This window comes from Pleurodeles waltl, chromosome 10 (assembly GCF_031143425.1).
Source record: "Pleurodeles waltl isolate 20211129_DDA chromosome 10, aPleWal1.hap1.20221129, whole genome shotgun sequence".
Taxonomy (NCBI): Eukaryota; Metazoa; Chordata; class Amphibia; order Caudata; family Salamandridae; genus Pleurodeles; species Pleurodeles waltl.
This window is the reverse complement of record NC_090449.1, coordinates 778,521,830-778,546,623: the sequence shown is the minus strand read 5'-3', so window position 1 is coordinate 778,546,623 and position 24,794 is coordinate 778,521,830. Positions and strand designations below refer to the sequence as shown.

At 44.4% G+C, this 24,794-nt stretch overlaps 1 protein-coding gene across 3 annotated transcripts in view; it reads right to left on the bottom strand.

The window, feature by feature from the left end:
• The window catches only part of BMI1 (BMI1 proto-oncogene, polycomb ring finger), a 138,125-nt gene extending 115,132 nt beyond the window's left edge, over positions 1-22,993 (bottom strand). Inside the window, exons 1-8 of one of the 3 annotated variants that reach the window (XM_069211388.1) lie at positions 22,657-22,993; positions 21,318-21,429; positions 21,160-21,223; positions 21,038-21,072; positions 20,696-20,756; positions 20,551-20,607; positions 20,386-20,445; positions 18,905-19,320 (exon numbers count right to left, since the gene is read on the bottom strand). In XM_069211388.1, coding sequence (XP_069067489.1) covers positions 19,261-19,320; positions 20,386-20,445; positions 20,551-20,607; positions 20,696-20,756; positions 21,038-21,072; positions 21,160-21,223; positions 21,318-21,429; positions 22,657-22,798 — 591 coding nt within the window. In that variant the 5' untranslated portion in view covers positions 22,799-22,993 and the 3' untranslated portion in view covers positions 18,905-19,260. Of the gene's footprint in view, positions 1-17,222; positions 17,715-18,904; positions 19,321-20,385; positions 20,446-20,550; positions 20,608-20,695; positions 20,757-21,037; positions 21,073-21,159; positions 21,224-21,317; positions 21,430-22,656 lie in introns of those variants that run through there. The other 2 variants (XM_069211389.1, XM_069211387.1) reach the window with 2 other exon arrangements.
• Positions 22,994-24,794: the final 1,801 nt, after the last annotated feature.

Here is a 24,794-nt window from a genome sequence, read left to right as displayed (position 1 = left end):
CCCGGTTTCATTCAGTCTGCCTATTGCCACTTTAACCTCTGACAGGTCTATTCTCTCCTCTCCCCGCGGGACTCACAGTCGTCAGGCATTGGACCTGCACTCACACTAAATAGTTCTCGATTTCAGATGCATCAACTAGCAGGCGTGCTTGATAGAGCTCCCTGTAAAATGTTGCAAACTCTTTGCCCTGCTCGATATCGTGCCTTTCATTATTGGCTCCGTGTATGCAGTGCACCCAGGGTGCCTCTATCTCTTGCTTCCCTAGCCACACCAATAACCTTCCTGCCTTGTGTTGTGTATCATACAAGCCATGTCGTGTTGCTAGTGCTTGAGACTTCGCTTCATTGTGTGCCAATAAATGATACACCTTACGCAGGAGCATTATCTTACGCAGGATGTGCAGGTCTCTATCGGTACTGTGATTGCACTTGCAGGTCCAACAGTTGTTGTTCCAAGGCTTCTATTCCTTGTTTCTCCCTTTCCGTCTTGTAAGGGATGATGTTCTGCACCCTCAGCACTGCCTTGTGGGCTTTTCAGGGTGTAATCGCGGACGTGACAGTCATCATTTTTGCTACAGTACGGATCGGTCTCGATCCTAATTTCATGGGAGATCTTCTCATCCTTCAGTTCCTAGACGTTTAGTCTCAAGCACGCCTCCTGTAGCGGGGTTTTCTCACAATTGCAAGCCAGAAGGGAGAGTGGTTGGATAAGCCCCTTGCCAGGTATTCTTCCTCTTCTATCTCTTCCACCTCCCCTGCTGAGGCAAAAATATAGTCCAGACGGGAAAACGCCCTGTGTGCACCCGAGAAGCAAGAGTACTACCAAGACTCAGGGTGGTGTCGACACCAGAGTTCCTTCAACCTCAACAACTCCATAAACCCAGCCAATGGAGTCTCTGGCGTGTGTGATGTGGAAGGGCCAGAGCGGTCCATCTCTGGTTGACCACATTGTTGAAGTCTCCCCCTACCAAGTGAACGGAGGAGCCTGTTTCTAGTAGAATCTCACCTATTTTGTCTAACGTTGGTTGTTGCAGGCGCATTGGAAAATAAATATTTGCCACGGTCACGTCTTTCCTACCCCACATCCTCTTGATAGCCACATAAGTGCAGCTGGGGTCCCTACGGGTCTTCTCTATTCTAAAGAGAAGAGGTTTCCTGACCAGGATGGCTACTCCCCGGGAGCCTGTGGTGAAGCCAGCATGTGCCAATCGGGTGTAGGCCTCTCTACCTAAGAAGCTGCAATGGGAACCCCTCAGGTGGGGCCCCTGAAGCAGGACTACGTCAGGCTTGTATCTCTTAATGTATGTCGCTACTAATCCCCAATTGACCTGGTTGCCTAGGCCGTTCACGTTCCAGGACAGGACCATGCACCTGTAAGTATCCTAAATCTCTCCAGCCATTTAACTTGTGTCACTACCTGGGTGTCAGTGTTGTGCTGTGCTGTTGTCAACTGTAGATGTTGTTCTGGCATTTTCCACTCCATGCTGCGTAATCCAACTCCCCCCACAAGCATTAGGAAGTAGACCCAAGAACTCTTCCCACCCCATATGCTTCTATGAGCACGATTGATTCCCCCCCTCTCAAATGCGGTAAACTACTCAACAGAGGGATTAGAGAGGATTGTAGCTGCCCCCCCCAGCACCCCAACTAATGCATGATCCTAAATCTTGGTATAACTTAGTTTGAGCTAGTCGATCCTGTACGCAGTGGCTCTGTGGTGTCTATTTGAGTTTATTTTACTCCACCTCGGTGAGCTGGCCCTGTCCAGGCTAGAGGCACAGCGCTTTATGGTACCCCCGAATTGTCATCAGTTCTGTGATCTATGGTGTCTCTGCTTGTCTGGATGTGTTGCTTGCAGGAGGCAGACCCTCTGGTCCAATGGCATCCCATTCCAGGCTGGCTATGGCAGCTGCCAGAGGGTGCACAGAGTCTGATGCCGTCTCCTGGTGTGCTCCAAATTGTCCACACGGCCAGGACTTTACCATGTCTATCGTTTTACTTTTCTTCATGGCTGCTGATTGGTCCCCCTCTCAGTCTGATGATTGTCTGGCTTGGACAGCTGGATGGGATTGCCACCACCTCAAGTTCCCCTTCCTTTGGGTTGGTTTGCCTCTTCTCCTGGGCCTTTGTCTTTGGGGCAGGTTCCCGTCTCTGGTGCCTGGAGGGCCTTGGATCCCTGTCTCCAGCTGCCCGAGTCTCAGGCATTCCTCCACTCATCCTCACACCTCTTCAGAGGTTTGGAAAAAGTATGTCTTGCCTTGAAAGAGGACCTTCAGTTTAGCTGGGAAGAGAGCATGTACTGCAGTTGGAGGCTGCCAACTAGGCTTTGACGGAGTCGAAGGTGTGTCTTGACGCTGGACCTCGCAGGTGTAGTTCAGGAAGTACTGAATCTTAGTGTTTTCGTGGCGTAGTTCTGGAGCCACACCATGACCAGTCTTGGGGTAATAGAGGGGGAGCAAAAGGAGGTGGAAGGCTTTGGATCTGACTTCATCCAAACCCCACTCCAGCGCTGCTCAGTAGGACTGTATGGCAAGTAACAGGGCAGCGTTGTCTGACATGGCTTGTGTGGTTTACGTCACGGTTGCCTCTGTGGTGGGAGTGACCATTCTCGTATGTTTATCCATTAGGGACTTGTTCTGCCGGTCTCACTCTTTCCTCATCTACCGGTCCCGGCTACCGTCACCCGAGAGGGCCCACGGGTTCCCCACTTTCAGGGTCACTTGTGTTGTGGCATGGTGTCCAGGTCTGTCCCATGGTTGTATCCTTCCCCCTGCTCGTGCTCCTTTCTCTCTTAGGTCAGCTGGTGGTCCTAGGGCGTGAGAGGGCCCCGGGCAGTCTGAGTCTCCTGTGCAGTACTCTCTTATGGAGGAGTTCGGCATTTGGGCATTGGCATTATGTTGTCTGCAATTTCCTGTTCAGGTCCCAGTTCTGTGCAGCGGCTTATTGGCACCAATGAGGCAGATACCCGAACTCCCCCATGGCAAACACCTGCTATGGCACCTCATCTCACCTCCTTGCCAATCCTTGTCCAGGGCTCGCCAGGGCAGCCATGTCCTAAGTTTCACCCCAACACATTCTCTGGTCGAGCAGCCTTGTTCCTCCGCGTGGCAGGAGTGTTGGGGGCTCAGAGGGGGTTGAATCTCCACCCTCCTCCATTGTGGCATCCCTTTTGTGTCAGTCTGGGGCATGTCGTCCCAGCTCACCCCCGGAGCCGGGCCTCACTTATGCTGTGCGCATGGCAGGCGGCTGCCATTATATCTGCACCTGCCATCAGACTGTCTCCACCAGCGTGAGGGAGTGCAGGACCTCCGACCTCGTATCCCTGGAAGGGGTTGGGGAGGGGGAAGATCCCCCTACACCTTCCAGCACAATCCTGGGCCCTTGCAGGCCTCCTCCCTCAGGTGCCAAGTTTGCAACCCTAAGACTTTCTTGTCCATTCCAATCCCAGGCTTTTCGCAGGCTGCCGCCCGCCAGATTGACATATGCACCTCCGTGGCAAGGGGGTGGGGATCTTGCATCGGGCAGGGTTCACAGCCTCTGTGGCCTCTTTCACCTCACAGTCGTTCACGGATCTGTCATCTTGTGGGCCGAGCTGGTGCCAAATGCCCTTTTCGGGGTGCTTCCTCCAGTTACTTTGTCTCTCCTGCTATGTGGATTTTAACTTTCCTCCCCGCTTCTATTATAGTGAATTGTGCTGGATTAATCCAGATTATTCAGATGCCCGTGGCAGAGCTCTTTCATCGCCCACCTTCGCCTTCTTGGCCACCCTCCCCTGAGCTAGTCTTGGACGACTCTTAAGCAGTGTTCAGTTCTTACCTCATAGGTTGTGCCGTTTTGTGGTATAAAGACTTGAGTTTGATTCTGCTTTTTTAATTCTGAGACAAGAATATCAAATTCAATGCAACATAATCTGAAGTCTCTCTGTGCAAGATCTCTGGTTTTAGATATTCAGATAAAGTTAATGACTCCATAGCTCATACATTTAGAAATGTGTTACGGCAATTAAACTTGCAAACAGCATATTCGTTTTATCAATGTTATTGATCTTAGTTTTAAAAACCCGCTTTAAAGTGTTCTTCACCAAAAGAAAACAAGCATTTGCTATGCAATAGTACTCACATGTATTCGAGTTGGAGCTACTGGCACTGTAAATGCATAACTGGACTTTTTTGTCACATTAGTCAATCCTGATGCATATTTTGGTCCTTTTTGCCACATAATTCCAGAGGCCCTGAATATAATTAAAGGGCGAGTAGGCCTACTGGAATATATATATTTTTTAAACAGGGCCCTTAAAACACAAACTACTCCCTAGCGCAAAACATATTTACTTGGCACTTGGTACAGGCGACATTGCCCATGGGGCAATGAATAAATAATTGTACTCCAAGAATGCATGCTTACTGGATCACTGTCCCTTTACTGCAGTGTCGCGAGTTGAACAAAATGCCCATGATTTTTCACATGCTTGAGGAGAGCCATCTCACATATTATTAGTCTGGAACTACAATATGAGTTATAAAATATTGACCATTTTACAGTATAATCAACTGCAAGCTCTCCTAAAGGTTAGTTTTATAAATACAGTTCAAGTTTCACAGACTCAAACATGTGTAGTTAATCTAGTGAGGTTTCAGCCTTGTAGTCGCAGCTTGTATCACGTTATACAAATAAAACTACAAGTCCCGGAATGCAAAGTAGAAACAAACTAAAAGAGTGTATCACGCATCGAACTAGGGAGCTGGACAACTCCACGAATATTACTCAAAGAGCTGGTTTCCAGCTTGTAAGACCTAATAAAAATAAAACTACAAGTCCAAGAATGCAATGCAAAGCAGAAACAAACTAAATGAGCGAATCATGTTTTGAATTAGGGAGTCGGACAACTCTGCGAATACAACTGCAAGGGCTGGATTCCAACTTTACAAATATTACAGTTGGAATGTCCTCTTGAACAGTAGTGCATCATGGTAAAAACAGCAAAGCCAGGATTTCAGCACCTTACCAGACCTGACTGTTTTCTTCACGGACTGCAGCTTGTGAGCTGGGAACGGCTGCCTGCACAGGGTTTGGAAGCAGCCGCAGTGCACAAATTTCAAAGGTATTTAATATGGAGTTCAGTAAAGTTGTAGTATTGCTCTCAAACAAATAACTCATTCCTGGAGGCCCAAAAAACCGAACATCTTCAAAGCAGAAAATAGCTTTAAAGCGCTATGCAATGCAGCTGCTGCATATAAATGTTAAAGCACTGACTACTGAGACAGCATATATTTAAAATCTATATTGGGCCTATAGATTCCATGGCCAGCCACTCCCGGCCCCTTCAGCTCACTGTTACAGCTGTTTTTTTTTTTTCCATTTGTGACGTTTTTCTGTTTAGAGTGCATCTCAGATAAAAATGTCAAAATAACTCTGGTGATTAATGTTCTTTCTGGAGAGGGAACATACTTTTGTCTAGTGGAAGCTTGGAGTTATCATAAGGTAGCGCAGAGGGTTAATGTGCCTGATGTGAAGAACATGTGCTATGCAAATCACAACGTGCATATAATGTAAAAATGTCAAAATAACTCAGGCGATTAATGTTCTTTCTGGAGAGAAAATTGCTTTGTATGTCAGCCTTCGGGTCAAATCTCAACTTCAAAGTCACTTGAAGACTCTGCTATGTGTCCTGGTAACCCTTTGTTTTGTCCACGCTCCCTACCCCATGCTTCTGACTCCACAAAGACCTCATTCCCCACACTGGACACAGTGACACCCGCCTACAGCTGGTCCGGGCATGATGGGCAACTTAGCTTTCAACACACCTCAGGACCTGGAAGGAAAATGCTTTCCGATAAGCCTAGAAGCACTAGCACTAATAAAAAAACAAATACATAAATATTTACCATGCATTATCCGAGAAGGTAATCCGATAACCTACAGATCACGAGATTAAAAGCCAAAATCAAAAATTAAATAACTCTTATTAGGTAACAGTGTAAAGAGCAGCGCTCAAATACCACCGATTAAGTTCGCACTCTAAGAGCCATGGCAGCAACGGAGCGGAGAGAAAAAATAAAAATAATTTAAAAAAAAAGTTGTATGTTCACGCTGTGGTATATCTGCAATTTTGCAATAATCCATGTAACAGGGTGGGACAAATGTAAAGCACTTATCAATGACTTCAAGTGATTCAAATCAAGGGATTTTCGAAAGGCAAGCCCACAAACAAATCAAAGTGATGGGCGTGGCTAAAAGCCCACAATACTTACAACAGGTCAAAGCGCTGGTTTGGCCTAAAAAACATCCAAGTGCATCAATGATAGCCTTTGTGTGACAGAATATGATGTATAGTACAAAAAAGCAACGATCCCCTCGGTTGGAAATGTGGTCCTATACTTCCTTGGCAATTCGTAGAAGGCTATCAACTGATTGTTGTAGAGAAATTACATTTATTAAGGACACCGATAAGATTATACTTAGTGCTTTAAATGGGCCGGTACTCTCCGGTACTGAGTACCGGCACTTTTTTATTTTGAGAGGGAGAGTACCGGCATATCTCAAGAAAAACATAATACTTTTAATTGGAGAGTACCGGCACTTCTCACTTCTTTTTCCATTTAAAACACTGATTATACTCAGAATACATACAAAGACACATATAGACACACTGTATCAAAAAGGTGCTCCATGAAACGATGCAGTGATGTTGAATAAGTGAATTAAAGTAAGTGCTATGTTTAATGCATATATACAAAGCTACCGGCTGACATGAATGAAAAATTCAATAACACAACTTAGATTCAGAGTACAGTACAAAAGATCCATTTTAAAGTCAGTCCCGTAGCATATTTGTCAATGTTTCAACCCCAATAAATATTATTTTGAAACTAGGTCATTATCAGGACCAAAAACAAGGTAGCACAAATCTTAAGTGAATTTACTCCACCTCTTGGCACTCTTTGCATACCCCTCTTCGTATCACTAATAAGGGGATTAGGCAAAAAGCAAATAATTCAAGAAAATTCTGATCAAACATCGTCTACAGATCAGTTGTGGTTGGTTTGAAATATATTATAACTGCAGACTGATCGTATGCATCAATAACGACACCAAGTATAAACATATTTAGTAGTTTAATGGTAATTCATAGTGTCTCCATATAATATGCACAGTATGCAACATAACTGATAAAGTATAAGATTTCATATGTCTCAGTTAAGTGCATCAAGTTTAATTAAGAGTATAATATATAGATTGTTGCAGCTCCAAAGGGAAATGAATTAAATACAAATGTAACTATTTTTAAAAAGAAAAACAGATTATCAGGGATAAAATGCACTTCCACCGTTCAGTACCACAACTGTCCCTCTTATTCTTAGGCACAGGAAACCTTAAGGAAGAGCATCCATTGTTCGATCAAGTTCATGTTAAAAAACAGAACAGGAAGATTTTAACAGTGCCTGCCTAATGCAGAGGATAACCATATGTGCAATTAAGTATCAGAGATAACTCTGTAACCAGGCGCCAAAGACACGAGCCCACTACTAAACACTAGCTTAAGGTCACCTCATAGGAGAAAAAAATGACCTAAGTCACACTATGAGAATTTGTGCTGAAGTGGTGGTTTGGTGGGGTGGGGGTGTCAGCCCCAAAGGACATTGTGATAACCATAGAGGCAGATCCCAAAATTCCTTTCCTGTGTGACAAAAAACGAAGCACTTAACTGAATGTGTCAAAGTAGTTTACAGCAAGAGAAAAGGTAAAAAAAAAATAAAAAAAAAAGAAAAAAAAAAAAAAACAGCACAGAATACGGAGCTTCCTGAAAAAGGATAAAGCAGCCGATAGAGGACAATTAACCTGGCAATATTATCCTTGTTTAAATAAAGATTGAGAACTCCTAGGGACTTCATGAAGATCCTGTGGTGTCATGTGCTGGCTAGAGTCTCCTCTTGGGAGCATTTCCAGACAATAAGCAGCAGACTGCCATTAGGCCTTAGAGAGAACAGGAGGCTTGGTCCCAAGTTCAGACTGACCAGGCAGTTGATAGCTTGGGTCCAAAAGTACCAATGGGTGCAGACATGTTCTCTTCAGGTGCATGGTTATTAACAGTGGCCTTGATCAAACGTACATTTCATATCTCTGCTAGACCGAATAAAAGGTATTCTCTGCTGGTAGTTTCCGACTGGCTATTGCAGGGGAGAATAATCAGACTCCCTACCAGTTGAGCTGCCTGCGGAGAAAGGCTTTTGTATTCTCAAGAAGTAAAAATTTGTAGGATGTAGGCTCAAGGCCAAGTTAGAAGAAGAGTTCTCCCTAAACCGACAAGTATTCAAAGCATCCCGAGTTACTCCAAACACCCAGTGAACACAGCTATCATTGGAGAAGGGGGAAACTAGATTTTTTCAATAAACATCCACAATTTTATCTGACATATAGACATTTCACGACAGACTAAAACTCACATTTATAAAGTAGCCTCTAACACTTAAGTAAGGAATAAAAAGGTATCTCTTAAAAGGGGCACATGGAGGTGTCACAAGAGGGAGTTCATTAATGTGGTACACCACAAAAAAAAAGATACATTTACTGCCCCTAAACCAGTGCCTCCTCAAGCTTGTGGGCTCTAAGGTAGATATCCTCTGGAGAACAATTGCAGGGGGGTAGATCTCTTTGTAGTTCTAGTATTTTACCAGCAGTAAATGGAAAAAAATGTTAACATGACGATCCAGCTTTTATAGAAACTTTTTTCATTTCCACAGCAATCTAAAATAAAGGAAGCAAGTGAATATTAGGATATGTTGGTGATGCCAGTAGCAGCCCAAGAATGGAAGGAGCCAAAAGGCAACAGATGATGTGGTGAGAAAAGATGCAGAAGAAACAAAAAGGTACAGTTGTGATAAACATATTTAGTTAGATTAATACAGTTAGAACTTAACTGAAATGACAGATTGTTGTACAGCATAATTAATGACTGGTACCTCTAAAAATACATTTAAACTAATTACATGGTAGAATATATGAAATATCATATACATATTTTATTTTTTTTAACTGGTGATAAAGGTAGTTATAGTTAGTATGCAGTTTCCAGAGGAAAAGCATTTTTTGTTTTGCCTTTAACTTCGGTGCCTTTTGACGAATCTTCACAAAATTTTAAAAACTAGTTTGCCACTCAGTTTAGCTCCAGTGTGGAAAGTTTCAGGGTGATTTGTCAAGCAGGGGCCGAGAAACGGGAAGGGGTCCCAAAACATGTTTTCTCATATGTAATATACATAGGGATTTCAGACACCACTACAGCCCTAACCCCTGAACAGAATTACACAAATTTGGCAGAAAGATAGATCTTGGTCCAGAAAGCACGCTTTTTTTGATTGGATGAAAATAAGTTTGGTAGTTTTGAAGTTGTTAAAGGAAAAAAAAAAACACAACAACAGTATAGATACCTAGAGACGCGGATCATTTGCAGCCCTGTGGGGGACCTGCAAGTTCCCGCGGATCTAATCACAATGGAGAAAAAAAAATAACTACATAGCATACCCTCACCGTGCATGGCCAAAGGCCATGCGCAGCATGGAGTTGGCTGCATGGCCTGGCAAAAGTACATGCATGGTTGTGGTTGTATTAATGTATGTTATTTATATACTACTTTATGTTTAAAAGACACATAGAAATTCACTGAAAAGAAAAACTAAGGTTACAGTGACTTTATAGTTAGGTTCAATTTTTAACCACACAAAACCATAGGAATTGAGCAGTTATAGTAATACGTATCTGAAGAAACTATAACTCATGCTGTTAAGTAATTGTAGGCCTCAAGTTAGTTTCTTCAGATAAGTATAACTAATAAGTATAACTACAACTGAATTTCTATGGTTTTGTGTGGCTAAGACTTGAACCCTACTATAACATCCCTGTAACCTTTGTTTTTTTGTCAATATCTATATTTACACACAAACAAAATTTGAATTTTCAAGTTAGAAGTATCTGTTTTTAGAAACACTATTTCTGTGACAGCGCAAAACACAGAAAAGCTGTTGAGGGAATCTTAAAGGTAGTGTTGGTGGATTAAAACAACTTGAATCAACGCTTATGTCTTTTACTAGAAATATCAAGCTAAACAAACTTTTAATCAATCTCCCAACATCCCAAAAGCAACACACAGTTTGGATCAACAGTAAGCTGATTACTTGGTTGTCAAATACTTTAATATAGGATTGAACGTAATAATCCTTTACTCATCTTGTACCCAGTGTAACGGAATGTGACCAGAAGCTGTTACTCAAAGTCCTTAACTTTTCCACTAAAGCTAAAACCAAACATTTGTTACAAGGCGCCAACGCACTTTCGAACTGCAGCTAGCACAATGCTCTGTTAGTCAACATCAGCACCTGGAACGTTACATACAGTGACAACGATCTTTTTGGCACCAGCACACCAATGTGGAGGTCAAACCATCCCAAATGGGTGTATGTTGCTGTAGTAGGGTCATGCTGTGTACTACAAAGATGGACACTGTGGACTTAGTTAACAGAGCCCACGGTGGCCAGAGTAAGAGGCTAACCTTATTTGCAATGAATTTAAGTCTATCAAAAGCCTTCCTACAATTGCTGAGTGGTACCTCCTGAAGACCTGTGCTCTAAGTACCTTAAAATAGAGCTGAATGTCCTCTGCATAGTGGCGAATAAATACAATAAATAGAATTAATTTATGCCTTAGAGGCTCCAGGAAATTCGTTATTACAGGAGACATAGTGGTCACATCAGGCAGTCTGCATGCTGGAATACAAATAGGATGAGGGAGAGGAACTGAAAGATTGTGTTTAGACAGGCTAAACTATTCCATTAATGGTGTCAGAGAGAACATATCTAAACCGCTGCATGAAAGTAATCATCGCAGCGATCAATGAAGGCAAAAAAACAAAAACACCTTTAAAAAACACTTAGCGATCCAGCAGCACAAGGAGGACCTGCACCACTTTAACAGTGACCTTATAGGATATCTACAACAAAACCCAAATTCAAAATGTCACAAAAAACAAAAGGCCAAACAGAAGTTTGTATTTGAAAGAAGGCATTGTTTTAAGACAATCTTGCTTAGGAAGAAAAACTTAATAGGTTGAAATGCACTTGATCCTCAACTGCCAGAGTTAATTTTGTTGGCAGCCCTGAATAGTCAAACCCACTTGAAGCCGAGCAGAGAAAACGGCCTGCAAATATATAGCAGTGAATGATGCAGATGCAAAGATTTGCGTTCACAGAAGGCACAGACAATATGGCAAGTAATGAGTTGAGAGTGGGAGCCAATAGAACAACGGCAAAATAAAATACGCATGTCACTAGAATTTGACATAGGAGTCCAGGCATCAAGCCAATAGGGAGGGAATTTGGGGAAGGCAGAACGGGAAGGGTAAAGTGGGAGACAGGGGAATCAGGCATGGACAGAACGTCAGAGGGCAACAATATTCAAACAATCATTAGCATTGTCAGTAGGTCTGGTGTTGTCTGCACCTGGTGGAGATTCATTCAGAAACGTACAAGTAGAGTGGAGGTTACATGAGAATCCAGTCTAAATTACTGGAATATGGACATGAATTAAAAAAAAAGGATTATATGGTAAAATGAATCAGAGACAGGGAAACCCATGCTAAGGAGAGACTAGGGTTGTGGGGAGGGAGAACACGATAATCAGACAAAAGCCGATCAGAAAGGAAGCACAGAGGAGACAATGTCCGAAATGGACTAATGAAGTGGAGGCTACAGGAAAATGCGCCATAGACCACTGAATAAACCAATATTAATTCAAGCAGAATGTCAAGGACAGTAGGCCAGGGCCTCTGGTGGGACTAACCATAATCTGCCAATAGCTGATCAAGCTGCAAGCACCTGGGCAGATGATGAGCTTAGAAGAGTGCTACTGAAGTGGGGGTCACGCCATGTCACATGATAAGTCATTCGATTACTTGAGTAGAACATGAATAAAGAAAGATAGGGGAGGCCGAATGGGAAACAGGGAAAGAAGGCAGGAAAATCCATCATGGAGAGAACCTCAGATGGGATCAAGTGAGTCAGACAACAGGTGATCAGGCTGCATTCACTAGGGAAGGGTAGATCGGAGCGGTGCTGCCCGGAATATGAACGGGGGCAAGTTGGGGCAAATAAAAAGCGTAAAAGAAGAGACATCACCAGCGAGGGCAGTGATAACATACGAGTTGAAACTACAACGAAAACCGAACTGCACTAATTGTGTACAGAAGAGTGAGTGGAATTCAAGCAATCATGGTAAGTAAAAAATTAAATGGAATAAGGCAGACACTAACGAAGAGAGCAATGCATAAGGAGGACAGGTTAAACTGCTCTTTAATGGAGAGGAGAAAAAGGGAAATGTGAAACAGAACAGGAGGAAGCTTGAAATAAACCGCGTAAATATGCAGTTAAACTGAAGCATTAATGAGCATGGCAATGAAAAAGGTTGGACTCGAAAGAAAATGGGGATGGAAATGCTATAGAAAAAGAAGCGTTAAGTATGGAAACAAACCCGTAAAAGTAGGATCTAAAGGCACAAAAAAGCTTGCTGTGCGTGGAGCTAGCCAATAAGCAAGTGACCAGGGGCCTAGGTGGGGGGGTAATGGAGTGACAAACTCGGCCGTTCAATGCGGAGGCGGGCACACAACACCAAAACACTAAACAGCGAGAAAGGAAAAAAAAAAAAAAAAAAAAAAAAAAAAAAAAACACACAGAAGAGGGGATGGAAAAGGCCGAGAAAAGAAGAAACAGAATAGAAAAGGACTACTGTGAATCCACACTTTGAAGAGAATTGGAGCAGGAAAGAATACGGGAAGACCAGGTCTTATGGGCAATTAATAAAAAGCAAATGGACAGAAAGAAAAGTGGGGCAAGACAAGATGTGTGTTACACAGCGAAAGCCGCTCTAGGTGGGATTATCAAACCCACCCAGTAGAGTACAATTGTTTGCAAGAGAAACTACCGACACCAGAACTCCGGCTTCAGGGGAAATAAAAAACGGTGAATCAGCAGACACTGCAAGAAGCCGAATGTTACGTGTGGACAGAAAGGCTTTAAACAAGGTCGACTTACTTCAAGCGGGGCTGTGAAAAATGTGAAAAGAACAGTAAAATGGCAAAAGGTTAAAGTGCGTGGGTTAATTCGGAGGTGACTGGAAAGTACACAACCGGGCATCAAAGCATGGTTGATGAAAATAAGGGAGACCTGAAATTAAATGGAGCAGCGGTGAGTCTCCAAGTACGCAGGTACGTGACTAGGTCTCACGAACTGATTGATATCTACAACAGACACCTTACTTAGCAGAGAAAGACTAGCAGTGGGCCAAGAAAAGGGGCTCCCTGGAAGTTGATAAAATACGACTGAACAAGGGAGAGAAAAATAATAAGGGGAACCCTACAGTAAAATTACATGAGAATGAGCGCGGGGGTCATTAGCGGGTGAAAAGACAGTCTGGTTAAAGACTGGCACTCGCTGTGAGTGATGCCTGGCTTGCGATGGGACTTCTGTGACTGAGCACAAGCACCGCCTGACAAAAGCAGGACGATTCTGATAATCGCTCTATACTGGGGTCCGCTCCGTCCTCCTCGGCTCCGTGAATGACTCAAATGAGCACTCTGGTGCGAGGAGCTCCAAAGCATAGCTGTCCCGGTGCAGGATCCACATACCTCTGCTTTCGAGCTCCGCAACTTACATCGCCACGATCAGCTGTTTTGCCGCACTTCTGTTCGTCTCTAATGTTTAGCACTGCTCATAGAAAAAGACGAACACATCCTAAAAAATGCCAGAGGAAACCATATTCCGAGAGCCAAGAGTCTAAATACACACAAAGGAGCGTGGTGTTGAGGTGTGGTACCCCCACGCTTCTCACAGCTACAGCAACGCCTTGGCAGAATGTGCCAAGAGGAGCTTGGGCGCCCGCCCCTTGCTTGAAACAGCCGCCCCCACCGAGAAGGACTTTGATTTCGAGGTGCGGGACTGGGTTACTTAATTCAAGATTTTACACGTATTCGCACAATGCACTATAACAAATGCCAGTGTCGTTGGCAATCTACACAAGCAAAAATATATAATTTCCGAATAATGCTCCAGTGCCTTGCCAAGCTCGGGAGTGGACAATTCTTGGAATTCAGCCGTTTACTCTGGCACCCTGTTCCACTACATAGCCACAGAACACCCTCACAACATCGAATGAAATGCAGTGCGGCGCAAATAATACAAAACTACTTTTAAAATATTTGGATTTTGTGGACGTTTGTCGAAATAGCAGTGTACCGACAACCTTATTTGAACCGGAACTACTGCGACTGAGCAAGAAACTTATCTTAGTAACCCCCAGCACAAGATACCATGAACATCTGTTTAGAGCTAAATCGGAGACATGTGTTAAGAAAACCTATAGAAAACCTATCTGCCTGCCACACACAATTAGGTATTAACTCCCGAATAAAACTATGAATAAGCGGAAAAACACACGCACGCGTCAGACGAGGACTCGTCGAAATGCACGATTGGAAAGTGCCATCAAAATGACTCATGCACACAAATTAGATGGCACCACTTCATACTTCCGATACTTCACAATACTCAAGGTCGTGTCTGTCTGCTCAAATAAGCTGCACAGATAGACAGTTACCACCAAAACAATGTCACAAAAAAATTACTAAATTAAAGAACGGACCACGAAGTGCAGCTGGCATGTCTAAAAGTAAATAAATGACTATCACTCAGTTTTGAAAGAACAAGACGCGTCAAACCGTTCATCGATCATCTGCAAGCCTGCATTTCTCAATGGACGCTTCTTACTTCGCAGACCCGGTAAATAAGCTGATCTGATTAAACTACAACCCTAACACGACAGTACAAAAAAAAAAACACAAACACATAAGTGCCAGTTCCATGTTTGGCATCTGGGCATTTACTACCCATATGAGTTACAGAGGTGCGATATGATCTTTAAAACGTCCGAAGAGAAAAAAAAAATCTAAGCATCTTTTCAACACAGGCAAGTAAACATACATAGACCACACAGAGACATCGAGACATATTCATACACATAGGTACACTTTCGTAAATATGAACAACTTGCCATAGTTTCTTGGAGTAACATCTCCATGGAGAACAGGGACCTCAAAATAGAAGTCACTCCCGTATCGCTGCTGGTGTGCTTAAAACAGTATGGCATAGCTGTGTACGTCAGTGAAAGTTAGGGTAAAATACCATGCGCTTAATTAAGGTTACTGTATTTTAATTCTAAAAAAAAAAAAACTGTCCCTGCCGTAGTTACAGTATTAAACATTTACACCGTCAAATAGATATTTAGAATACACAGAAATGCGTGTTTTCTTAAAGGACACCTGCATCTCATTGTCTCTTCTTAAATTGTGCCTAGCGTTTTACCACAGTACATAACCGATTGAACAAGTGTACAACAATGGAACAGGATAACAACATATCAATTAACGACATCCATATAATATTCAACAGGCCTTAATCACGTCTGAATGTTGGAGCCAAAATAAGTTAAGGCGCACACTGCTACTAGCGAAAATACACATTCCCCAAGTAATGTCACGCATCCTCTCTGTCGCAGAAACCACTTATCCGTAGTGCTCAGTTCAAACCCCAAGTCATAGCAAAGGTAGGAATGCAAATCTCCAGTTTCTAAGAACAACGCAAAAGATGTTTACGGGTACGAGCAGGCGCGCAATCGATCACACTTTAGAAACACTCAGAGCAAACTCAAAACCAATACTCCACAAATGACACCGCACTGCAAACTGCCCACTCATTATCAAAGGCATTGCTGCCAAAGAAGCCTTTTCTGGGCATGACATGTAAAGGGAGTGTTTTCAACTACACCTGGGTTTAAAACAGTAGTTGTTTCAAGATCAGTACGTGCAACTGCCTGTGTCCGATACAATGCTGCGATGCCTTCAGGACACGCATCCACAAGAACTGCATTTTCCTAAAAGGTCCAAATGGTATGTTGTACCGTGGCACCACAGTCATTCGAGATATGAAGTGTGCACTTGGCAAAGAAAATGAAGGGGTTACATGCAATATACAAGGTCACACTCAACATAACGCCCATTAATAACATATTGAACAAAACATGAAGGCTTTTCAACTTTTAGTAACAACGCAGAATTCGACAGACAAATATTACTATGGGCAAGATGTTTATTTTTAGCACTCCACTTCAAAGCTAATGCGTTCATATACACTGGCATTTGTTGTTCTGTTAAGCGGCATTTATCGGTACTAAAAACTCAGCAATGATACTTATCTTCTGACAAGGCCAATGTTTGCACAAACACAGTACAGATTTCTTGATAGATGCGTTTTCTGCAGCGAGTGCCCCAGAAACAAACATGACAAGATTTGCATTGAAACTTCCCAGGGTCGAGGACCATTTATTTACATACAGACTCTAAACATGGTCTCTGCATGCGTGCAGCTGGGACACTGCGTACAAATGACATATGCATAAGAGGTCACACAGAGAAGAAAACTCGTTCAACTTAAATAATCAAAGCGACAAAACAATCGGTACAACGTCCAGATTCGTAACTACTTCAAACATGTGCTGCATCTGTTAACCACCGGTAAAACGGCACAGGAACTTTTCAGCAAGGGGGCGAAAAGGTAGTCTCCGTTAAAAGTCAACGGGCAACCGCCATCTTAAACAACCCCATTTCCACGAAGATCCTTCTGAATTTAGTTAATAACAGAAGCGCCGTGCGGCCCATCTGCCCCTAGTACCCAGTTCTGAGGTCGCTCACTTCCCCAGGTCATGTCCCTATATTTTCAGGCCACCCCGACCATTTAAGACCCCCACCCAATAGGTTTGTTTAGGGCCGACAGCCTCCTCTATCTCCAGCGCGCCCGGAGACCTGGGCTGCCCGCAACCTTTATGAAGAGCTCGTTCCCCCCAGAGGGCACGTGCAGGAACCTGGGGGCAGTGCGGCAACAGATCACGTACCTAGTAACCGCCGGACCCAAAAACGGGAGGTACGAGGCCCATCCGGTAGAGAAGGGAACTAAAGCCACCCGGGCAGCAAGAATGAGAGCAGCGCCGCTCCCCCTCCTCCCGCAGCCTGGCTCTCCTCGCTGCCTGCGGGCGCCTGCCAGAAAACCACCCACCCAGCGCCCCCCAACACCCCAGTATAGAGCCTGCCCTTCCCTGGGGCCCAGACAGACCCCCAAGCTCTGTACTTACCCCCAGCGCTGCAGAGATGAGGGCCGAGAAAAGCGGCCGGGCAGACAATGAAACTTGAAAGTCGTTCACCAGAAAATGAATGTGAGCCAAGCGGCCATCTTGGAGCGAGCTGCAGACGCTGTCACTGGCCAGGATCCCATCGCTGAAGCGCGCGCCCCATCGCGCGGAGCCCCCCAGGTAGCCGGGCTCGAACGCCGCAGTGAGTCCCGGTCCGCGACACCCGCCTTTTAGGGTGGTGGGACGGGGGAAGTAGTAGGGTTACCGGCCTCGCGGTCCGGGCGCAGCAGCGACTCACGGATATCCAACCCGCGCCTATCCGTTTGAAACGACGTCTATCTTCTGTTTGGGTCCTCCCTCTGCCCGGGTATTTCTTCCAGTGAAATATCTGTCCACCGGAACCGTTTGAGAAGGTGGATGGGCGACCGAGGGACAGAAGGGATAGCACGCACTGCCGTAGCCCTGTGCAAACTGACACCGTCCCCAAAATGGCTCAGAGTTCGCCCGCCCCGCGCGGTCACGTGGCTACCTCATTCCTTAAGGGCGGCCTGGGAATTAGTGTCGGTGTAGTCCGAGCCCCCTCCCCCGTCTGCCCCACCAGACAGGAGCAAGCACTTAGGGTACGGTGACGAGTTCATTGCCCATTCGTAGTCCCAACACTACATCCCTGCTTGAGATCCTCTGTATACTATTTTTTGCCTACAGACACAACAAAGAGCCCTTGTCTGGTCTCCCTACGTAGGTGCGCTTACCTCGAGTGGGCACACTGGGCGGCCGAGCATGTCTGAGGCAGCTACGGCGCTTTTGACAGGCAGGAGAGAGTGGTGGCTCAGTGTCCACACGCATGCTTGTCTGCCGAGAGAAACTTTATCCAGTGTTCCAATAATCTGCACGCCGGGAAGAGTTTGTCTATATTGCCCGAACCATACATTTCTCAAGTCTGTATATACTTCCATAGGTCTATTGCTTTGATACTTTAGAGGACGCACATTTGAGCCCTGCAGTTGTTTTAATTGATGTAGTGTTGGCCACCTTGTCAAATATAGTTGGCGCACTGCCAAAAACCCGCACATCAGTCGTGTTCAAAATCTTTTTAAATTATACATTTTACCTTTAGTGTCCTCCTCGCCTTCACGTGTTTCTGTCACATGGCACACACTCCGGATAGATTAAAAAAAACAAAAATATTTTATGGTCTCATAAATTACTATAGAACTCAGGACGAGACACGCGGTAGTCTTCACCCTCATGATAAAAATAACATGACCATCGACGGGATTCAGGAGACATGTCATATCGTATTGCAATAGACCCATTATTCCCCTTTAATATTGTAGTCTGACTCTCCAGTGGTGGGTGTGTCCTGATGAACGGGTGAATTGCACGAGTCCGGGACACTGACTCCATTCACTGAAACTTTCAAGTGCGGTCTGCGTTTGTCAGAAGGGTAATAAATTCAAGCCCTAACTCCTTTCATTTTAGGTTTAGGTCGCCAGCCGCGAAGGCTCGGCTGGCAATCATACCGTAACCTTGACTTAGATAGTACCAGTGGTGTTAATTATTTTCTGTGCGTGTAATTTACTTCGTGCTTCTACAACACCTGATCCAGTATTCCAGTATTAACCCGCTATTTTCGGAAGTAGGTTAGATCCTTTACACAGCCCATTCAGAAGAAAAAGAAACCATTGCAAGGCAAATGATCATAACTTTTATTAAAGAGTCACGTATATGCATACAGCAGGTTGGGGTTCATTAGTAAGGATACATTGAGTAATTCAAACGGGAAGACAGCGTCCACGGGAAAAGACGACGTTCGGGAAATGGGAAAACATTCACTGCGAAAGCTCACAATCCATTGGAATCTACATCTTGGAACAAGGAATAGATCTGGCATATAAGCCGTTTATTCAGCCGGTAATACTGAATAAACTGCTCGCTCCCAATGAAATCTTGAATCAGCTGCCGTGGGAGTAACCGACGAAACACCTCTTCTTGGAGGTGGCCACTCTGCTGGTCGCGAGGAGTATGGATGCCGTTTCCCTCACATTTGACTTGTTCTTTCCAGACCCTTTGCGGCATCTTTAAGCTTCCCGACCAAATCCTACGACAGAAAGATAACAACTGTAAAATGTTTGTATTCTGAAAAACGAGTGGCAAGACAAGTGTGCCATGAGCACTTAAAAAAACGAATTTCTTGAAATACAGCGTCTTAGTAATTAGAAAATAGACTCTAATACATTTTTTTGTTTTGTTGTTTGTACTCGGGTTTGCCAGTTTAAACAGTTTGCAACGTTTAGGAGACAAGCAACTATCACTGAGAGATGGGTGAATTGGGGAAGGTGGAGTTCATAATCCGTGGATAACCGTTACTCTTTAAGAAACTGAATCAATATACAGCCCCAAACAGAGCCTTTGCACATGTGAGTAAAAGGTCGATGCCTTGCTCATTTGCGGTAAACGAGATCGGTTTAGTTTTGAAGCAGTCTCTGGGTCGGCCTATGCAGGGTGTACGGGTACGTGAATTTCATTGCATAGGTTCACAAATACAAAACACTCTACACATAAAACCGAAACACATTATATTGTGTGTATCTGGTACGCCGGAGAATGTCTAACACTTCCCAAAGAAGCACAAACAGTATTACTCTCTTTCCAGCGAGGCTTTCCCATGCAAAGTCGCACATTTTATGCACGGATGGTCCTGGGGACTCACCCACTCCTGTTAATTACACCCCCCGTAGCTGTTTTTTTTCACTCAAGTTGTTTGAACCACTTACAATTTAATGACTTCAACTTCCCAACCCTCCCTCTTTATGTTCATTTCATTCCAACAACATTTTTGATACTAAAATGCATGACTGTAACCTTAAACTTAACTTTCTGCAAGGACAACATTGAAGTGAGGACGAGAGTACACCATCTTCATTTAGGTAGGCCCTGTCCGTAGCTTTATTCTGGACTTACTGTTTAGCAATTTAAATGTATTTTGTTCTCTCACGTACAGTAGTTTTCCCTTAACCTGTGTATACCGCATTTGGCTACAAACTTAAACAGCTGTCAGAGGCACAAGGCCCAATTAGAAGTTATTAGGGAAATATGAATTAAATGTTAATGTTCAGTCATGGGTCTCACGTGTGTTTCAGGTGCACATTTTGAAGCAAATTACCTGTAACTGCTCCATGGAGCAATTAAAACTAATGTCCGGGTGGGATCTTGAATCGGCGTTCTAAAAAAAATAATATAGAGGTTTCACATTCCAGTAGCATAAAATGCAGCTCATGTCTTGACGTGTCAGAATTCTAACAGAAAAGAATAAATACATGCACAGTACCTCTACATTTAAATTCACCAGATAAACTGGTCGGTGTGTTTTATGAACCTGGCTGGTCTGTAAGAACAAGCATTATTTATGTCAGTACAGCAGCCATAATGCAATTATTAATGTATGTATTTAGAGAACGATACCTTCGTGATACCTTTAGTTGATACTGGAGACGCCAGGAGACATCTGTTATATGAAGAGGGCATCTCCCTATACTGAAATAGTGGTAAAGTAAAAACAATTACAACTTCATACATTATTGTCTGGGCCTTGAAAAATAGACGCGAACAATATCGTCACCATCACCAAAGAAACGTGCCAATTGTAGACGGGTTTGATCATATCAGCTTCACCATTTTGTAGTTTACGGGTCAAGATATAGTAAGCAATATAAAAGACTTTTATCAAAAAGGTTCAATTGAAGACACTACCCACTGATCTTTTTTTTGCGTCCTTACAGTCCATGTCACATAAGTTAAACATGGAAATTAGTTACCTTCCAAGCAACAGGTCCAACATATGCTTGTTTTTCTGCAGAAAGAAAAAAACATTGTTGCTAACCTTTACTGATTACTGACAGAACAACACAAAAGGCTAGTTTAAGGAGTCGGGCAACACCTGATATTCTTCGCAAAAATGTTCTAGTCTTTCTTTTTCAAATTGGCAATCTTCGAGATAAGCACTAGGTAAAAAAAAGAAACACAATATCACTAGTTTGGCAATGTCTCAACTTTTTTACTCTGCATCAAAAGAAACCCCGCTAGTGTTGAGCATACCTCAGTGTTGACCTGTCTGCATTCTGTTTTACAGCCTCCAAAAGACATGCGGTGGTTGAAGCATGACAATGTTTCAGTGTCATCGGATCTATGTGGTTCAACTCTGGGCGATCTAAAGAAACAAAGCATTCCTGATGGTACGCCAATCTGCAAAGTTGGTTGTTTTTTGTGCAACCGCACAAACCCCAAAATTAAACTCCTAAGCAGACAAATGCGAATCTCATAAGAGGGACGTCAATTAAAACACAAATTAGCTATTTGGCTTCAAAACAGATTACAATATTTCAACAAAATGTAAAATACTAAATTTCCACAACCACATCGCTATAAAGTTGTATGATAGTCGGTCAAATGCTATGTCTAAACTAGGCTTTCAGGCATGGCCTAAAAGTAGTAAGTACCACTAGTTGACTTCCACCACGGGAAATGAAAATTTGAATACTACTGGCAAGACCTAGTTCCTATTTTCGGTCTTTGTCGGGAATAGTTGTCAGCTGTTTGCATTCGTCATAATTCAGAAATATAAAAAATAAATACTGCGTAGTCTGCAGTGCACCGACAGAGTGCAAGAACAAACAATGCAGAATGCCAAACAAGGGGTGCTATGGAAACAGAGGTACAAGAGACCAGCATCACTGTCACATTATTATAATCCACAACCACTTAGCCATCATTCTCGTCTGAATCTTTTAGAACAAGGCAGACAGAGCAAAAAACATCAGGGGGCAGGAAAGCTTGGTGAAACAACGCTCACGAGTCCCTTAAAATTAAACGGGTAACATATTTGCCTCACAGCGCTGTTGTGACAGCAAACATAGAAATGTTTTGGTGGTAAGGCCTACGTGTAGAATACCAGACTGAGTAATGTCCCTCCAAATGGCTTGAGCCTCTGTCTGGGGTCTCCTGAGCTGTCAAAGAGAACCCCTTGGTACCTCGCGCATGCTGTACACAAACACAAACACAAACACAGGCCCTTAGCCGGGCCTTGCAGCGTACACTGCTCCGGATAGTGCATTTTCACAGGTGCCCTTTTGACCCTCATCTCTTGCACGTTGCCTAATACGCGTGGTTATAACTTTGACATTCATCAGCAGTTGCGGGTTGAAAGCCGGACGTCGGGGAAGCTCGGAAATGCAGCTGCCTAGGCCGCGAGGGTGGCTTGGCCTGCGCCTGTTTCCTCGCAGGCCCCAGGCGGGGCTCGGCGCCATTACACGGGCTCGGGCGGGTGGGCCACCTCCTAGCAGCCCCGGCTGTGACAGCTGCATTCCCGGAGCGCGCTAAAGGGGGCTGAGACTACGGCTTGTCGCGCGGACCTCCTTCCTTCCGGTCCCAGGCTTACCCAGGCTCGCGGTGTCATCCCGGCAGCCCCCGGCCAGGCCTTGCAGCGCCGTTTCCAGGACAATGGCGAAGGACTTGGCGTCGAAGCGGCCGGGCTCGGCCAGGAGCTGCAAGCCGCGGCTCGCTGCCTCCGAGAGCTCCATTGTGAGCGGCGCTGACCTTCGACACAAGCACGTGACGCGCTCAGCTGATGCGGCGGCGGCGGCGTCTGCAGCGGCGGCGAGGCCTGGGCTCCTCGCGCGCAGCTCCCTGCCTGCACCTAGCAGCAGCGCCTGCCTGTTAGTTCCCCGGCCTCGCGCTCCCTGCAGCCCCCGCCCCGCGAGCCAGCAGCAGCTCGACGTCTCTGTCTGAGCTCGGCCGATTGGCTGCTGGAGCCTATGGACAAAAGCCTATTAATTTCCAGGCGGATCCCGCATGCCCGGCCTGCCTGCTTTAGTCCCCCCCCTTAGCACACACAGCAGTGGCCGCAGCAAGTCTCCTGTGTAATCTAAGTGCGGGTCTTGACGCTTCTCCGGGAAACGTTACTGTTTTGGCAGAAATGGAAAGCAACGTGGTTGTGGCAACCTTGTCCGGAAGCACCCCAGGGCGTCCGTTTCATAGGCAATGAATAGAGTGCAAGTGTTGTAGTGCCCCTGCTGTTGATGGGAAATGGAGCCAGGTGGCATTGCGAAGGTGACTTAGGTGCTAACGTATGCAGAAGCACTCTTTCTCCTAATTGGGTACACAGCAGCCAGAACAGCAGTGTATGCTCTTGTGCCCTGTTGCCACGACACCTGCGCCTCTAATTTTAGCGATATTCCATGCGTAGTGATAGGGTCTATAGGAACCGCCCGATGGCCGGTTGCTTTCTGGAGGCTGGCAGGCTTGTGAAGGGCACTAACTTATTATATTGGTCTCTTTCCCAGCCGCAGTTCTCTGTATTGTTCAGGTGACGGTGTTAACTCCCGATTTTCTGAAACGAGATTCTCAGGAGTCAATACTTTCCCATTGCCTATAGCTAAACTCAGATGAAATTTGCCTCTACAAAAGCAGCTAATAGAGCCAAATCAACCGATTCACTTTTGTCGCAGAATGCCGAACTCAAGAAAAAGAGGATCGTGACCTTTTAAATAAGTTTGTTCCACTCTGTAGTGCATGTTCTTCGTGGTACCGTGCTTTATCCCAAAGGTTGCTTGACACCAAAAACAGAAGCTTTTTCAATTAGTATGCCCTATCCTGTACATGGTGATGATGATGTGTATGTCACACCACAGGGGAATCGTCAACTGGTTATGATAAATGAATGGCCTGCACTTTGAGTTCTGTCACGTAGGTAATCCACAGGATCGGAGTTCATTTGAACTATGAATGTTACTTTTTAGTTGTGTGCTAAAAAAAGTCGTGTGCATATTACTTACTGTCTTGTATTTAAAACGTCTTCACGCTTAGATTTGTGTTTGCGCATTAATCACACCACACTCCCCCAGCTTTAATTGTTTAGGCCTCTAGCATTCTTGAGTGTCTCTTGAATGAAAGCGCCTGTTTATTTCCTTAACCCATACTGATGGGACATCGCCAGTTCATGTTAAATTGAACTGTGCCCATATAGTGAAATGTGTGTTTCAGGGAAACCAAGTACAACTTGAAGTTGCAGAATGCGAATTTATCATACAGACAATCCATTTGCCTTTTAGCTGTATAGTCCAGCTTTCGGGACCTACAAGTGGTATTTGTTTTGTCACCCTTTAAAGTAAGACCTGCCTACTGCATTTGAGTGGAGAGTGTGACCTTGACCCTGTGTGCCAAATGTAATTTTCAGAGCTCAAACAATTCAGGTGATGTTGCGTTAAACACTTTGAGGAGGTCACACAATTAAGAATAGCAGTGTGTTCGCGTGCATTTGAACAGAGTTGGCATCTTTTATGTTGCATTGTTTATTTGTACGCTCAGAAACTAAACACAAACCTGCTTTCCTTTTTTCTAATGCCTTTATACTTCCGAAATAGTTTAGAAAGGTGAAACAATATTGTATTGGCCTTATACGATATTGCACTGACGGACAGTATCAGATATGCTTGTTGGTATATTGTAAACCTCGCTTGCACGACAGCAATCCTGGCGTTGAAATGAAAAAATACAGTGAATGAACAAACATGAAAC